Consider the following 18,162-nt stretch of genomic DNA (forward strand, 5'->3'; position numbering starts at 1 on the left):
TCCAGCCTCTGGACACTACGCTGACAGACACAGCAAACCTTCTTACCACAGCTCGCATTGATGTGCCATCCTGGATGAGCTGCACTACCTGAGCCACTTGTGTGGGTTGTGGAGTCCGTCTCATGCTACCACGAGTGTGAAAGCACCACCAACATTCAAAACTGACCAAAACATCAGCCAGACAGCATAGGTACTGAGAAGTGGTCTGTGGTCCCAACTGCAGAACCACTCCTTTATTGAGTGTGTCTTGCTAATTGCTAATAATTCCCACCTGTTGTCTATTCCATTTGCACAACAGCAGGTGAAATTGATTGTCAATCAGTGTTGCTTCCTAAGTGGACAGTTTGATTTCACAGAAGTTTGATTTACTTGGAGTTATAATGTGTTGTTTAAGTGTTCCCTTTATTTTTTTGAGCAGTGTATTATATTACCAATTGTTTGATGGGACCCAACAGTAGAGAACTGACTAGTTTAGGTTTTATTTTCCAGCTATATGTCTCTGTGCCGACCATCAACTCCTGGTTCATCTGTGTGACAAATGAACCCAAACTGAGGAACGAGGAAACAATCCTGAACAGCAGAGACAGAAACTCAGAAACATCTTCCAGCAAACGGCAAGTTAAAACCTGTTTGTAACTCAGCAGGTTTTTAACTTTTTGTTGGAAACGTTTGAGACAAACCAGTTATAAAACTTAAAGCCTCCAGGCTAAAAGAGGCCAAAGCTTAAAAAACTTTCTGTTCAGGAATGAAGGAGGGAGGATCAGGTGAGAATCATCATGGAAAGTTTCCTTCATATCAACATTAAACATGATTACATAAATTCATAAAATCTGTATTTAATAAAATATGAACATATTAACAGATGGTCGTGTCAACATGTGGAGAAACATGAAGGTTCTTGGTTCTGTTGGACTCAGTGCAGCATCATGACATTTTATAGAAGAGACTGGAGAACTGGTCAGACTCTCTGGTCCAGTTCTGGACTGGTTCCAGTCTGACCTGAAGAACTGGGACTTGTTTGTGTCAGTAGGAAACGTCTCATCAGGTTGAAGAGAATGTGGGGAACCCCAAGGTTCAATCCTGGACCCTCAGATTTAATATCTACAAGCTGATCAGATCAGAACCAGAAGAAAATATTATTAGTGATTTATTGCTCTTTTATTGTTGCTGAGAAGAAAATTGGTGCAACATTTGGTTGTTTCATAAAGTTCTTTATAGATAAAAATCTGATTAAAGCTGAAAATCTCCATTAATTTAATAAAATATTGATTTAAAAAACTAAATATTTTTAAAACATAAAGAATCTTTAAACTAAAATGTTAATTAGTTGTTTTTTTTAAAAAACATTTAGTTCCTGGTAACGATGATCAGACAGGATTCTTGTCATTTCAATAGGTGACCACACCTGTGCTGTGAGAGGGGGCGGAGCCTCGGGTGGGTCCGGTTCAAGTTCTGGAGAATCAGGTCCGGTTCTCCAGTCGCTCCGACTCGGTTTGTGTGAACAGAAGGAGAAGCAAAGATCTGATCAGGTGAGTTTTAACTCCACATTCTTCTGGTTTCCAGTCCTGACTGGGTTTTCTCTCTTTGAGCTGCTGGACAGAACCAGAACCAGAACTGGTTCTGGTTCTGGTTCTGTTTATGATGCAGAGCTGCAGCACCTGGTTTCAATCAGGAACTCTGGTTTTCTCTGAGTTTTCATCTGTAACCCAGACAACAAGCTGAGTTTGCTCCCAGTTTCATAGTGGAGTCAAACTGGTACCAGTAGGTTCTGAGTGTTTGTGGCCCGGCTGAGATATCTGGGTTCCTGGTTGGTGGATGGAAAATATTTCAATATGAAGTCAATAATTTATTGATCAGAGAGGATTTCTCTGGGCTTTTATCAGCAGAAAATCCAGATTGAATCAGTCTGTGGTGACAGAGGACAGCTGATCACATTTCAATCAATTATTGACCAATAATAAGTGATTATGGTGAAATAACAACACAGCGCCCCCTAGAGTATGTAAAAACATCCACCCAACCCACTGCTGTTATTTAAATCTATGTAACTGAGTTAAAACATCAAACCATCAGAACCGATAAAAATGACTATTGGACCCGATTTACACACCCAGCAGGAAGTCGGCCATTTTGGATCAACTGTCTTTTTTTCTTTTTTTTACACTTTGACTTTAGAAGGAAAACCTAATTTAAAAAAACTAATAAAAATGTCAGATTAGTCCTGGAGATCTCAGATATTTAACTCTCTGAATGAATCTTTCCTCCTCTCTCTGGATTTTTATTCATTTATTTAATGTAATCATGTTCTTTAATGTGGAGATGAAGGAAACTTTCCATGATGAACTTTCTGTTTCTGAGTGTTTCTGGTTTTTAAATGTTTTAGGAAATCACAAAAATCTGTGAATTTATTGGTTGAATCCCAGTGATAATTTCCATCACTGTTTACAAACTCTTACTAGTAAACCTGGTTTGTTTTCTATATTTTAATCAGTTAATTGTTTCTCTACCTGATGTTTCCAGCCTTCATTTTCTCCTTTAGTCTGAACTAAAATCAAATTTCCTGTTGAATTAAATAAATCTGCTTGTTGTTTCCACAGTCTGGTTATCTGTGAATATTTACATGTTTTGTTTTGTTCAGTGTTAAATGTTTGGGTTTGTTCATGTAATATAAATGAACTGAGAGTCTCTTTAGAATCACTGCAGCTTTTCGTCTCTGGGTTGGTGGCAGGATGTTGACCTTTGACCCTTGTGGTTCGGTTCCTTCCTGCAGTCAGGTAGTCTATCCCCTTTTCTAAAACTATCAAATGTGTTTGACTGAAATCACCTGGTGAAAAATAACTAAACAGCGCCATCTAGTGTAGAATTACTGGAACATGAACTGAAGCGACATCTACGGGTAGTGAGGAGGGGCGGAGCCTCAGGTGAGTTAGGGGGCGGAGCCTCAGGTGAGTCAGGGGGCGGAGCCTCAGGTGAGTCAGGTGTGATGAGATCAGGAGAAACAGATCATTCACTTTACTGGTTTTTATTAGTAAAATATTAAAGTTTGTTAGATGTAATAAGTGGCATGATTGGAAAATAAATCTAAACTTTTAAAACAGAAACTGAGCTTAAAGTCTGACTTTAAATCCAAAGCCGTACAAAAGTATTTACACCTTTTAAACATCATATTTTATCAGGTTCCAGAGACCAAAACAAAGTAATATATTAATTTATATTATTAGTATTATATGAGCTGTTGCATAATTATGAAGTGGAAAGAAACTGATGAACATTTTTCAGATTTTCAACCAAATTATTCGTCATCCTTCATGTCAGTCCTATGGAGGACCAAAACTGACATCATAAAAAATAAAAGCATAAATATATATTTAGTTTTTCCTTGTCCTTACACATTTATTGTCGTCAAGAAATGTATATGTTTTGTTTTTCCTTCCCTTTATACATGTGCTGTCATCCAAAAATATAAATTTTACTTTTCCTTACACGTGTTTTCGTCAAGAAAAGGGTTAGGGTGCTTTTTCATTTCCCTTAAACGTGTTTTTCAAGAAAAGTAGATATTTTGCTTTGTCTTCCTAATACAAGCCCTCCTTCTTTTGTCATTGCCTCCTCTTCTTTTTCTCCTTCTCCTTTTTCTGCTTGTCCACCTTTATGTTAATGAGGAGAGCTGCCTATGACCTCTACTATCGGCCAATAAAACTCTGGAACCAAAGTCACTGCGTCAGACGTTGTGGGACGTTTACGTCTCGCTCAGTTGTTCGGTTCCATCTTTACAGGCCACAGACCAAAACAAACTTTATCCCAGTGTTTTTATTGTGTTACCACCGACAGCAGTGACGTTGGTTTAAAGTCGAATGAGTTAAAATGGAATAAAAGTGTGTGTGCCTCATATATACAGTTTAGTGGAACAATTTCAAACAGAGTTTTAGTCAATGGGGCACACAATATGAAAGTTATTGAAGAAAACATCAGACAAGCAAAAAAATGACTTGGTTTCATCCATCAGGTTTGCTAAATGTTTCCCAGGCTGGACGGTGAATGTAACTCTGGTTCTGATCCATTTGGATCACATGTATGGCTTGTAACACCTGATCATTTTCAGCATTAAATCCTGTTTTCATAAATAACCAAGTCTCTTTATTTCTCAAGGTGATTTACACTCAGAGGTTCTGGTCGGGTTCTGAAACTGGTAAACGGACCTGGTGGATCACAGAGACAGAAATGATTGAACTCTAACAAAGCTATGAGGAAACTGAAGCTCCACGCCTTTCCTCAGAACTGATCTGGATCAGAACCGGTTCAGCAGCATCTGGATCAGCCAATCAGCAGTGGAGTTTCCTCCTGTGTGTCTCTGCTGGTTCCAGTAGAAACGCTGATCTGGTGTCAGAGGTGATCCGCTGCTGGGATCTGATGGAAGCCTCTCTGTGGTTCTGAGAGGAAGAAGATGATGATGATGATCCTCCTGCTCGGTAAGATCACCTTCCTCTCTCTGCTCCTCATCCTCTCCAGTCTCTGCAAGCTGCTGATCAGCCTCAGAGCTTCTTGGTTCTGGTTCGTTCTTCTCTCTAACTGACCCCTGGTGACCTCAGCTGGTTGTTGGTTCTGGATCAGAACCTCAGGTTCTGGTTCCAGCGACTCGTTTCTCACCAGTCCTCCCAGTAGATCTCACTGGTTTATTGTTGGACTCTGGTCTCTTCCATCCAACCAGTGGCTCCACTTTGCCGTTTCCTGTCTGGATCTAATTTCTCTGGTTTGGGTTCAGCAGCTGATCTGGTTCTGATGTTTTCTATCAGGTTGTAGTTCTGTCAGCATCAGAACCACTGAGACCCAATCAGACCAGTAATCTGGACATTAGCTCCCAGAAACATTAACCTCAGAAACCAGTGATGAATGTCTGCAGATGTTGAAGGTTCTGGTTCTGGTTCTGCTTTTCCTTCCTGTCTTCAGTTTATCTACATAAAAGTTCATTTGAATCCAAGATGGCCGCCTGGGTGGTTGTAGTTTGTAGTTTGTTTCTCCTGAATTCACCTGGGTCTCACAGGTTGGTGGTCATAATGTTCTGCTGCTGATGCATGATGCTGGTCTGACCATTAATGGAGAATCAGGTTCTGGTGGGTCCGGTTCTTCTCTGGTTTACTGGTTTTATAAAAAACAAACCTGATCTATGGATGATATTCAGGATGTGATGATGAGTTTTTGTATCACAAACAGCAATTCTTTAGTCAACAGGAAAACTGCAACATATTTATTGCAACATGTTGAACTAATCCTGGATCCTTTAACAAATATCTTAATGTATTTATGACTAGAATTACATGTTTAGATATCTGGGTTAAGACTGTAATTGTGTAAAAGCTCCTTTTGAGATGATCGCTCACAATGAGGTTCTATTGAAGTAATAAAAATATGTAGAATATACAGTTTCCAAATTGTTGTTTGATCAACAAAGACGCTTCAGTTTCACAGTAGAAACTGACTGAAAGTTACTGGAAGGTTTAAATTCTGTAACTATAAAGAATCAGGACCAGAAATCCCAGAAAAATAAAGTTAGAAGAATTTTAGTTTTTCAGGAAGTCACAGAAACAGAATCTGCCCCAACAATCACCAAGATACTAAAACAAAAATCTTTATTATCAAATCAGTTCATGAGATAAAACAACCTGAAAACTGACAGCAGGATTTCTGCAAATAACAACAAAGAAGCTGCCAACTCGTTTTGAGTTTCATCTGTTTCAATCTTTCAGTTTTTAAATTTTAACAGTTATTTTAATGCACTTTTATCAGTTTTATGACTTATTGCTTAATGTGAGTTATATATTACATGAACAGAGATCATTGCTGCCCAATCAGAGTTCAGTATCACTGAGCTGTTTAGCAGACAGACTGAAATCTTTCATCACTAGTGAATAACTGATCAGTATTTCTACACACTAAACTCTCGTCTTGTGTCCTCAGTTTCCCAGCATGCTCTGGGTGGAGTGGTGGAGGTTAATGAGGGGGCGGAGTCTGTCCTGCTGCCCTGCGTTTACTCTGGTCAAACACCTGAAGATCCGTTCCTCATCTGGACTCGCAGTGATCTCAGTCCTAACTCCGTCCACCTACGGAGAGAAAACGGTGACGATCTTAAGAACCAGAACCAGCGTTTCAGAAACCGGACCTCCATGAATCCTGACGCTCTGGATACTGGAAACTTCAGCCTGACTCTGAGGAAACCTCAGCAGTCTGATGGAGGAAACTACACCTGCAGCATCTCTGATGGAAGAGAAGAACGGAACCTGAAACAGATTCATCTGAAGGTCAAAGGTCAGATAAACAAGCAGCACACCCTATTTTAAAGTTCTATGCTATGAATGAATTTATTGAAATGAGAAAATTAATAATTGTTCATAGTGTCTGTAACCATGGAGACCATCCCCAGAATAACTCAGAATAACCAAGGAATGGATGAATGGATTATTTCTATAACGAAATTATTATTAATGCAATAATTTCTATAATCTGAGTTACTATGGAAACAGATTTATTTCCTATAAACCTGCTGTTAATTCATAACAAAATGGAAATGCTTTCATTAATATTTCATGTTTCTTTCAGTCTCCATAACTGACCTCAGTCACTATTTTAGTCTTTAACAGTAAAGCAGTTAATGGCTCTTTAATGACAGCAGCTTCATTCAAACACATTCATGTAAATATTGTCAAGAAAATCCGAGCTCATCCCACTTCCCCATGCTAGAGATTTTAGTTTAACAGTAATAATAAAGTTATCTTTAAAATGAATCACTCAAGTGACATCAAGGCCCAACAGTAGACTTAAGTGTCAATAAAATAAATCTAGTTGTGTGTGTTGTTTTTGTCTCATGCAAACTTTGCTTTAATTCTACTTTTTTCTATCTAATCATAAGAAATCATAGTCAGTCAGAGAGATTCATGAAACAGGAAAAGCAGGTTTCCTGGAAAAAGAGGAAGTTTCCAGCCTGCAGATTTATAAAAATAGCTGAGACTATTTTAAAGCATGAAAGTTTAAAAAAATTAAATCTAAACATTTTGAGTAATTGGATAAGATTCAAAGTAAAATACTTATATGAATATTGGTTTAATTGTAATAATACTTACACTTACATTTGTGAGAACACTTACAAGAAAAACAAGTAACTGTAACTTTGGTATCAAATAATTAGAATAATAGATTATTCTTGGTTTCTTTTCAGAAAAACATCTGTAATAACTCACATTAAGATCATAATAAATATAATTAATAAGTTATAGTTATAAAATTATAAATGAATGCTAAATCAGAGAAGCTAAAGAAAATAAATGTGATATAAATGTGATTTTGACATTGAACTTGAAATGGTGTAAAAAGGTGTAACTGCAATTAAACATCACTGATATGTTGGAGGTAGATGGTAGGTGAAAGGTGACAGGAAGGGAAACAGGGGAACTAACAGGAGAGCAGAGATGATCAGCACCTTATATGGAAACAGATTGATCAACGCCTTATTTAGAGAAAAGGTCATGCAGGCAAGGGACATAGGAGGTTGAGCAACCCTGAGACATTAGGACAGACATCATGACATGATGTCTCTTAAGACAGTGATGGATATGAGATCATCTGTCTAAGCAGACAGCCAATGAAAACGCACCAAAAGGGTGGATAAACCCTATAAAAGGTGGGTGCAAAAGAGGAACCGTTCGTTGGATCCTCCGGGCAGCTTCGAGCCAAGATCGAGATGGACAAAGAACTCTGCAGCTGAAGAAGAGCCGGGGCCACAGAGCCGAAGACTGTCCTGCTCATGGAGACCAACCCGTCAGCCCTGCAACCTGTGGCTTCGAATCGCACTTCTCTCATCGGCTGGGTTCTGACCCCAAAGACAAAGATGAAGACAAAGACAAGGAAGAAGAACTGGTGCCTTTTTTCCTGCCAGCACCAAGTCCTGTGTGACCTCAGCATCCATGCGGAGAAGAAGCTCATCGGACCTACGGAGATCCTGGCCTTCATCGATCAACATCTTCCTCCTGCTGCCACACCGGCAGAGACGATGGTAGCTAGCAGGCAGAGACGATGGTAGCTAGCAGGCAGAGACGATGGTAGCTAGCAGGCAGAGACAGTGGTAGCTAACAGACATAGACGATGTTAGCTAGCAGGCAGAGACGATGGTAGCTAGCAGGCAGAGACGATGGTAGCTAGCATGCAGTCACGATGGTAGCTAACAAGGAGAGACGATGGTTGGTAGCAGGCAGAGACGGTGGTAGCTAGCATGCAGTCACGATGGTAGCTAACAAGGAGAGACGATGGTAGCTTGCCGGCAGAGACGATGGTAGCTAGCATGCAGTCACGATGGTAGCTAACAAGGAGAGACGATGGTAGCTTGCCGGCAGAGACGATGGTAGCTAGCATGCAGTCACGATGGTAGCTAACAAGGAGAGACGATGGTTGGTAGCAGGCAGAGACGATGGTAGCTAGCATGCAGTCACGATGGTAGCTAACAAGGAGAGACGATGGTAGCTTGCCGGCAGAGACGATGGTAGCTAGCATGCAGTCACGATGGTAGCTAACAAGGAGAGACGATGGTTGGTAGCAGGCAGAGACGGTGGTAGCTAACAGACATAGACAATGGTAGCTTGCCGGCAGAGACGATGGTAGCTAGCAGACAGAGACGATGGTAGCTAGCAGGCAGAGACGATGGTAGCTAGCAGAGGGAGACGATGGCCTAATGTAGCCGGGGCATCTTGTCCCGGAATGATGTGCTGCGCACTCTTCCTCTTGCCCATATATGGAAGACGCAGTGACAGAGGACAGCTGCTTTGTTAGCGAGACAGGTAATCAGCATTTAAAGGCAGGTAGATCTCTGAGGAGATCAGATCCCAGGCTGATGATTCCTGCAGAGGCAAGATACTGGTCTGCTCCCAGTGCCTCTGTGGCAGCATTTAATAACCTGCTGCTGGGAACTATGGTTCTATAGAATATACTACTATTATTAATGATGATGATGATTCTAGATGCTGCAGCAGATATTGGCTAAACAAACCCAGAGATGCCAGAGGTCCACAGCAGGCTGGACTTCCTGCTCTGCTCACTTCATTTCTAACTCACTTCCTGCTTGGTGGAAGATCTCAAGGAGCCAAACGGCCTAGTCCAAGTCCGAGCTGTGAGCAGTTCCTCCTCCTCTCCGTCATCTCCAGTAGTTTCCTTCATCAGCTCAGTCAGCCTCTTCATCAGCTGCTTCAGCTCCTTTGAGGCTCTGATGCTGCAGCTCCATCAGATGCTGCAGAGAAAACTGAACTTTCCTTCACAGATGATAGAAGATCTTCAACATCTGACTGCAGCTGAAGGTCTGAGGACATGAAGCCTGGACCAGAACCAGAACCAGAACCTGGACTTTAACCAGGACCTGCACAGATTCTCTGTGGGGTCAAACTCAGTAAATTGAAGATCAGATGTTGATCAGATGATGACATCACTGTTATCATATTTTAGTCTGTTTATGATCCAGATTGATTTCATTAGAACTGAATTTATTTCTTCTCTAATCACAGACTTGGTGGCTGTTGGATCCAAAAGGCTGAATGTGAAGTTTTGGCCTCGGCTCTGAAGTCCAACCCAGATCTGACTGAACTGGAAATAAGTGACATCATACTGGGAGGTGAAACCTTTGGAGACTCTGATCTGAAGCCTCTGGTTGAGATCCTGGAGAGTTCAGTCAGTAAAGTGAAGAAACTGAGGTTTGTTTTCTCTATTTATACAATAAAATCATTCATTGATTCTTCAATCATTAGCTTAATTAATAAGTTAATTTAATATATTTTCTTTTAAAACAATCTGTTTAAATGTCAGAATAAAATCTCTAAAACATTTTATATTATAAATAAATTATTTTCTTATTTCAGACTTTGAGATTATTGAACTTTGTTTTTCAGTTTTTCTGATTTTAAAATGTTTTTACTGATGAACAAAAAGCTGATTATCAGGAAGCAGCAGAAATATCTTCACCTCATCCAGGCTGGTAGAAAACTTTGAGTTTCTGTTTGGTTCAAATGTTCTGGTTCTGCTGGTTTGGACTCTTTAAACCAGTTTGACTGGATCAGATGTTAGAATCAGTTCATCATGTTTCTTTTACATTCAGGGAAATTAATTTTCTACATTTTTATTATGTATTTGTTCATATTTCAGTTTAACCTTTATTAATACTATATGCAGTCTGAGCTTTTTCCCTCAAATTACCAGCAGAATCACGTCTAACAGCTACAATAGATCAGATATTTAATACATAACAATACAATAAGTGGATTATTAGTTATTGATATTAGTGATCATTTACTTGATTTTGTTGTTTGTGAAAACTAATGAAAGATAAGAGTAATCTAATTTCTAAAAGATTAAGGACAGAAGAATCTATAAAATCATTTAAAGATAAATTATCTAAACAAAACTGGGAGTCAGTATTGAAAGAAAAGGACATGGATAAAGCATATGATCTGTCAGGTTTAAACAACTATTGAGAGATTTAACAAACACAAGAAAGACAAGAGAGTTACATTCTTTTGTCCTCGCGAGGAGAACAGCCAGAGATGTTTTCAGTCACACATCTCCTCCGTTCTGACAACATATGTGTCCGTTCTCCCTTTTCATCGCCGTTAGGATCCCTGTTACAGAGAGCGTCTGAAAGGGGCGGGGAAAACACTTCAGTCACACGATTGCAACGCAAACGCGAGTCACTAACCAAACACACGGTATCTACACACTAGATTATTGTGTTCCAGACACAGGATAACACAGAGCAAGTTGTACGTCTTCACAGTTTTCTAGCCACCCAACAGGTCAAGGATGCAGAGGTTTCTGCTGAGCGATAACCTGTTGGAAACGGTTTCTCTGCTCTTCCTCAGAGAGGCTTTCTGAGAAAGGAATCAAAGTAATTCAACAACACAGAAACTTTCTTTATGCTAAGATGAAACAAATCAAGGCATATAAGACAAGAACATTATAAAGGCACATGAAACAACAAATATTTGATAATATTATTTATGTATATATGCAGGTAAATGCGTATCTATATACTGTATATGGGTGTATGTATTACTTTCATCTGGTTCAGGAAATATTATTGTTATTATTATTATTATTGTTTTATTTGTTTTGGAAACAGAAATACTATTTATTCTATGAATTAATGAATAAAAAAGGATTTTGATTATATAAGTTAAACTTCATCAGACTCACAGTCACTGAATAAACATGAATTTGAGTTTGTAAATTGATAGTAAAGTATAATATTTACACTTAGAAACATGAAAATCTTTATTATTATTATTATTATTATGTTTTGTTGGTGAAACGTCTGAAATAAATTATCATCAACCTGCATCCTGTTGGCTTCAGCTCACATCTTTTATTCTTTATCCAGATTGTTTTACTGCAGGTTGACAAAGATCAGCTGTGATTATTTGGCCTCAACTCTGAAGTCCAACCCGACCCGTCTGACAAAACTGGACCTGAGATTGAACAACCTGAAGGATTCAGATGTTCAGCAGCTGAAGGATCTTGTAGAGACTGTTTGGTAAGTAAATGTTTGTAGTGAGTCCAGCTGCTGTTAGCATATTGAACTAAACCCAGTTAGCATCAAAGCAAAGATCCAGTGTTCCCAGTAAAGCTGCAGCTTCTCAGTGGGAGGAGAATGGTTCAGGCTTCCTGATTGGACACAGAGACAGCAATCAGCCAATCAGAGGAGCAGCAGCTTGCTGTGCTCCTGCGTTTGTGTTGGTGTGAAGATGAGTGTTGTTGCTGTGTCCATGTCTCCAGGAAGTCCAGCTGGACTCCAGCGTCCAGCCGTCCAACATGTCTAGAGACAGTGGTCCTCATCCATCAAACTGTGGCAGCAGCAGATCTGATCTCAGATCTGTTTGTTCTCTCAGTTCAACAGGAAACAACTGATCAGGTTCATCTTGGTCACAGCTCTGAGATCAGTCTGACTGCAGCCTGGCTGGAAACCATCTAGTGGATGTGCTGCGTCACTGACTGCTGCTGGAGAGAGGCTGGAAACACTCACTGATCTGCTCTCTCCTTCCTTCTTCTCTCTGCAGGTTGGAGGACAGATTGGTGATCTGTGCAAAGTAGAAAATGGTCTCTGTGTCCTGCTGATCCTCAGAGGTTGAAGCTGCAGCAGTTTGAGTCTAAAGAGACTCTGACTGGATCATGATGATGACCTCTGACCTCCAAGATTTCCCTCCTGTTTATTTTCTCATGTCTGATATTGTTTGTCTCTTTGGATCAATAAAGATCCAATTCAAACTGGGCTCCATTTAGAGGCTTCATGGAGTTTTGATCTGAACTGGATTCAACTGGAAAGTTGATCTTTTTTCTCTCTGATTCATTTTCATCCTGGAACCAGAAATATTAATTAATATTATTATTAATATTAACAGTTTCCAGGCTGCATTTGCTTCATCCTGATTCAGTTTCTGGACGTTTTCATCTTATTAGATGTTTTTTGCAGATATTTGCGTCATGAAGCTCATTTTATCTGCAAACAGGTCAATGAGTCATTGATGGTTTATTCAATCAGAGAATGAAGATTTTCTTCATGATTTTAAATCAAATAGTTTTATTTCTGTCTTTCTGAAGGTCAAATCTAAATCTTAATAAAGATAAAGTTTCATCTGCTGCAGCTTTACCTTTGGTAGCATTGGAAACACTTTTCAGAGACTTTCAGATCTGCTTTGAAGGATCTTCTCTGTTCTTCCTGCAGAACTTCATAGAAATGTTTCTCCATCTAAATGTTGCCCTCAGTCAGAAAACTCTTTCCTCTAAACTAGATCTCAACTTCCTGGTTCCTTCCTTCCTCTACAAAGATCCTCTGTTCATGTTCATATCTTCATCTTGACTCCATTTTCTTTTGTCCTCCAATGAAACGTCTTCTTGTTCTTGTAGATTTTCTTTTTCAGTCAATAAAAATGGCTTTAAATTTCCACTGAGAAGGTTCTTCTGCTGTGTTATTTCATGAACAGCAGCATCTTTCCTTCAGTTAATTAATATTTGCTCAGTTTTATAATTAATCTCATTCATCTTTAAACTAGTCTGAAGGATTTTAGTGTGTATCTACAGGCTTTGACCACAGGATGGCGGTAGAGAGCGAGCCTGGTAAAGACAGAAACAGAAAATCTTTTATTTACTACAGTTGGCTAATATTTTAAAAATTATCCACAATTAATATTTCTGCGAGAATTTTAATTAAATGAGTTTTTCAGTTACTACATTTCTATAGAGACAAATATGTCAAATATGATAATGAGATTAATTTCCAGTATTCTGCTTGTATTCATATTCTTCCCATGGAAACCAAAGATAATAACTTTACACCTTAGTGAAAATGTTGTATCAAAATGACAAATTATAAAGTGAAATTTCTTTGTGCCATGACAAGATCATAATAAATGATTGTTTTCAAAACTTACAGTTGGAGTCTATTGATTAAATTGTTCAACAGTTTAAAGGAGTCGGCTCTCATTTAGCTGTTTGTCCAAAGTTTCTGATGACGTGTTCGTCTATTTTTCCACCATGAATCAGAGGGAAAGATAATATCTGCAGGTGAAACATTTTGAAACAGAATGAAAAATAAGATAACCAAGGTTTACCAAGGCTGAAAAAATAAATAACTTTAACATTATTGCTAAAGAGATCACATGATGTTCTTTCCACTTGATAATTGTGTTGGTCTTTAAGATTAAATTCCAATATTTGTGGTTGTAATGTGACAAAATATGGAAATGTTCAAAGTATATGAATAGTTTTGTAAGCCACCTGTAAAACTCAGTGACCTTTGTTTATATTTTATATGTAGTTAACTCAGACCAAGGGAAATTACGGAGTGACACAAATCTTCTTTAAGTAAAAATTTAAGGGATACTGGAATTGCTTTTATCAACTTGTTGTAAATCTTGAATATTATTTCAAGCAAAATGATTAACATGCATGAAATGTTTAATAGATCTAGAAACAAACCGGAAGCCATAGCCTTCTATGGTGCATCACTCAGAGCCGAAAGATCTCCGCTTAGAGAATAAGGCCTCCTTAATCCTCCTTCCGGCAGGGGGCGCTACAGCAGCGCTGCTTCCAGCCAGATCTCCTGCTAACAATGGCAGCCTCCTCGGAGTTGCAGCTGGACCAGCTCCCCTCGGACCCGCTGCTCCACGTCCTGTCCTACCTGAGCTTCAGAGACCTGGTCCAGTAGGTATCGGCATCAAGCAGACCGGAAGCGATAAGCGGACGTTGTTTTCTAGCTACAGCATGCTAGCGGCTAACAGCGGCTAGTTAACACTCCAACTAGCTGCTGTTTTTGTTTTGATTTCTACGAAAATATGATGCATAAAATTACTGTCAGCTGATCATGGCTTTTGGGTGTAGATTGAAAACTAAACTGAAAGCGTTCATGCCCGAGAGACGAAGAAACGACTTTAAAAGAAAAGATAAAGGTCTTGTTTACAGTTAGCTTCCTGCTAACAGCTGTAGCTTCTGTGTTTGGAGGAAAAGTGATGAATAAAACACTCCTGGGACGATGCAGGTTGTTGAACAGCATGTCAGAGAATATATAAAGTAAACAAGAAATGCACAATTCACTGTTATGTACCTGCTAACAGCTGATCAACACGCAGAACTTCATCAACAGGAAGTAAACAAACCACCACCTGAACATGGTCAGAAACTTTATCAGCCTCATTAAACCTGTTATTTTCGTATGTTGCTAAAAAGCAGCTGAAGTCCAATTGGCTGTTTCTGTTAAAGTAGAGGTTTTCTACCTTCATCTAGTAAAAATATGCAATTTATTTCTGTGAATTTGTGGTTTTGTTTAAACATTAAAGTTAATGTATTAGTTGGTTTGATCTAATCAGGGTTTAATTTTTATGTCTGTATTTATGCCTTTTTCTTTTAAACTCCTTGTTCTTTTATGTTATTAAGATACATTTTAAAATGTTTTATATTGTGATTATGTAAATGTTGATTTCTCAGTGATAAATAACTTAGTATTTTGTAATCATTTCATTTTTAAAGAATTAATCAGATTGAGATTAATCTTATAAGACAGGTCACCATCCCATCGCAGACCTCCAGACTCATAACATTTTATATTTACCATGATGGAACTGTTAATATTACTAATAAGTGAGGATCTGTAAGTTGTGTTTTTTCAGACTTGGATAACCCCACCCTCTTTTGGTCTCTTTTGCTGTTGCAGCTGCAGCTACGTCAGCAGGAGGCTCAGTGATCTGTCCAAACACAACCCACTGTGGAAGCGTCACTGCTGCAAACACTGGCTGCTGACAGAGTAGGTCCACCTTCACTTCCTTCAGAACCAGTTTCACCCAACAGGAGCCTGAAGTGTGTGTGTGTGTGTGTGTGTGCAGTGCGGAGCGGCTGCAGCGCGGCCTCTCCTGGTACAGCCTCTTTAAGCTCTACTTTGCCGATCTGGGTCGCTACATCCGTTACTACGCCGAGCTGAAGAACGCCTGGGAGCAGCTCAAGAGCTTCCTGCAGCAGAGATGTCCGCGCATGATCGTTTCCCTCAAAGGTAACCCGACCCGCCGCTACCCACAGCATGCTCCGCCCACCGCCGTGCTGATCGCTGTCTCTGTTGCAGACGGCGCCACGGAGGAGGAGCTAGACGACATCGAGGCTCAGATCGGCTGTAAGCTTCCAGACGATTACCGCTGCTCCTACCGGATCCACAACGGCCAGAAGCTGGTGATCCCAGGGTGGGTGTCCAGCCAGAGCCCGCGTCCCTCTGGTTGGCCCTCCCAGTCTAACCAGTGTGTGTCTCCAGGCTGATGGGCAGCATGTCCCTGTCCAACCACTACCGCTCCGAGGTGCTGCTGGACGTGGAGACGGCGGCCGGCGGCTTCCAGCACAGGAAGGGGATGCGGCGCTCGCTGCCGCTCACCTTCTGCTTCCATACCGGCCTCAGCCAGTATGTGGCGCTGGAGGACGCCGAGGGCCGCCGCCAGGGAGAGAGCTTCTACCCCTGCCCTGTCCGTACACTTCCTGTCTGCCTGTCCTTTCACAGTAAAGCGTAGAGATGATTCTGACCGGGTTTGGTTCTGTTTTCCAGGACCAAACGGCTCAGGACCCGTCGGCCATCGACATGTTCATCACAGGTCAGCGGCTCTCCGCTCCGGCTGGGAGGCGTCTGGACTTTGTTTACGTTCTCTTCCTGTCTGCAGGCTCCAGCTTCCTGGACTGGTTCAGCAGCTACGTCAACAACGTCGTCACAGGAGAGTTTCCCATCATCAAAGAGCAGATCTTCAGGTGAGTCTGTGATCCATTCATCTATAAACCCTTAAATCATTAATAACTGTTATTATGAATTAACTAAGGGTGAGAAGGAGAATACATGCTAAAAATATATTTGTATTTGTAAATATTTGTAAATACTCATTGTTCTTACAAGGTAGTTTGAAATGTTTAGTATAAAAACTCCACTTAAAATATAGGTGAACAAAGTTTGCTTCTCACTCTTAATTAATGGATAATAAACAGTTATTAATGATTTATTTAGAAATTAATTAATGACACTAATGAACTATTTATTAGCCTCATTGTAAAGCAGAAGATGTCACTAGTTGTTCTGGTAGAAAGTGGACCCGTCTCTGTTGGGTCTGCAGGTATTCTCATGAGAAGGGCTGCGTCGCCACCACCGGCGACATCTCCGTCTCCGTCTCTACCTCCTTCCTGCCGGAGCTGTCCTCCATCCACCCGCCGCACTTCTTCTTCACGTACCGCATCAGGTAGCGCCGCCGCAGCTCCACAGATCTGGGCCGGGTTCTGATGGGGTTCTAACGGGTCGACCCGTCCGTCTGTCTGTCTGCAGGATAGAGATGTCCAGAACCGCCTCGCCGGACGCAGCGTGTCAGCTGGACAGCCGCTACTGGAGGATCACCACCTCCGACGGAAACGTGGAGGAGGTTGCGGGTCCGGGCGTGGTCGGTAAGCCCCGCCCTCCTGCTGTGCTCTGATTGGTCCAGCTGTGGCGCTGAGTGTGTCCTGTGTGTGTGCAGGGGAGTTCCCGGTCATGACGCCTGGCAAGGTGCACGAGTACGCCAGCTGCACCACCTTCTCTACGCCGTCGGAGTTCATGGAGGGTCACTACACCTTCCACAGACTAGGTGGCGCTCTGCTGCTCCTCACACACACACACGCACACACATGCGCACGCACACGCACACACATGCGCACACACACACACACACAGTGTGTTGGGATGATTGGTCTGATGTCTCTCTGTCTTCCAGCCAATAAGGAAGAGGTTTTCCAGGTGGCCATCCCTCGTTTCCACATGGTTTGTCCTCCCTACAGAGAGCCGGAGTCTCCATCTGTAAGACACCCTGTCCCCCGTACCCCCTTCTGTCTCCTCTTCCTTTAGTCTGGACCACCTGACACTCTTCTCTGCTTTTATTTCTGTGAACAGAAAGCTTCGACCAGCCACACGGATCCCTACAGCGACGATGAAGACGATGGTGACAGCAGAGGAAGGTTTGGTGCTCTGAGAGGCATCAACATGTCCAGCCTGGACAGCTCGCGGTGTCCCAAGTTCACCTGAGACACCGCTAACGCTAACGGCCGCTAACGCTAACGGCCGCAGAGCCATGAACTGAATCACTTGAACTTCCAGTTGCCAAACTGCATCCGAGTAGGACAAGCTCTCTTCTTCTGTTGTAGTTTTTCTGATTGACCAGATTTAGGTTGAAGAAGAAGAAAAGAGGTTTTTCATCTCATGTAACAAACCAATCAAAACATTCCTCAACCTGCCAGGCAGCAGCCAGGGAAGCTAACCTCTTAAGGTGTTTCCTGTTGTTTAGAGAACGGGTTTAATCTGCCATCTAGTGGATAAACCTGGGATTACAGCTTCATTTGTTTATCTTTCTGAGATGTTTGATTTGTTACATAAAAAGAGTAAAAAGTTAAAAAACTTTAGTAGAAGTCACATTTTCAGGTGAGAATCTGGGTCAGGACAGATTAAATTGGTGATTTTGATCTCTGTGATGATTTTGACGAGCGTTTGGGTTGGAGTGTTGCTGCTGTCTAGAAATCGTTCTGCTTCTGTTTTGGGTGAATGCAGATTCTGAGTTTTTATGTTTGGGTTCAATAAAACAGATTGTGTGAATCTGAGTCCTGCTG

General features: G+C 41.0%; 1 protein-coding gene and 2 long non-coding RNA genes across 3 annotated transcripts; 2 read left to right on the plus strand and 1 right to left on the minus strand.

Moving 5' to 3' along the window:
- Positions 1–442: 442 nt before the first annotated feature.
- On the minus strand, positions 443–16,571 carry LOC114140690 (uncharacterized). The gene is made up of 3 exons (XR_003594647.1): positions 16,561–16,571; positions 14,926–14,933; positions 443–830 (listed from the first exon to the last, which is right to left on the minus strand). It is a non-coding gene; the product is annotated as an uncharacterized LOC114140690 (long non-coding RNA).
- LOC114140669 (uncharacterized) lies at positions 8,015–13,449 on the plus strand. Its single transcript, XR_003594620.1, has 3 exons — positions 8,015–9,722; positions 11,402–11,549; positions 12,078–13,449. It is a non-coding gene; the product is annotated as an uncharacterized LOC114140669 (long non-coding RNA).
- Positions 14,063–18,148, plus strand: fbxo3 (F-box protein 3). The gene is made up of 12 exons (XM_028010670.1): positions 14,063–14,220; positions 15,227–15,316; positions 15,396–15,559; positions 15,629–15,743; positions 15,812–16,016; positions 16,097–16,142; positions 16,209–16,293; positions 16,650–16,772; positions 16,856–16,971; positions 17,043–17,150; positions 17,277–17,359; positions 17,453–18,148. The coding sequence occupies exons 1-12, from the start codon at positions 14,129–14,131 to the stop codon at positions 17,582–17,584; spliced, it is 1,359 nt and encodes a 452-aa protein (XP_027866471.1). The 5' UTR covers positions 14,063–14,128; the 3' UTR covers positions 17,585–18,148.
- Positions 18,149–18,162: the final 14 nt, after the last annotated feature.

The sequence above is a fragment of the Xiphophorus couchianus genome, chromosome 24 (assembly GCF_001444195.1).
Source record: "Xiphophorus couchianus chromosome 24, X_couchianus-1.0, whole genome shotgun sequence".
NCBI classification, from domain to species: Eukaryota; Metazoa; Chordata; class Actinopteri; order Cyprinodontiformes; family Poeciliidae; genus Xiphophorus; species Xiphophorus couchianus.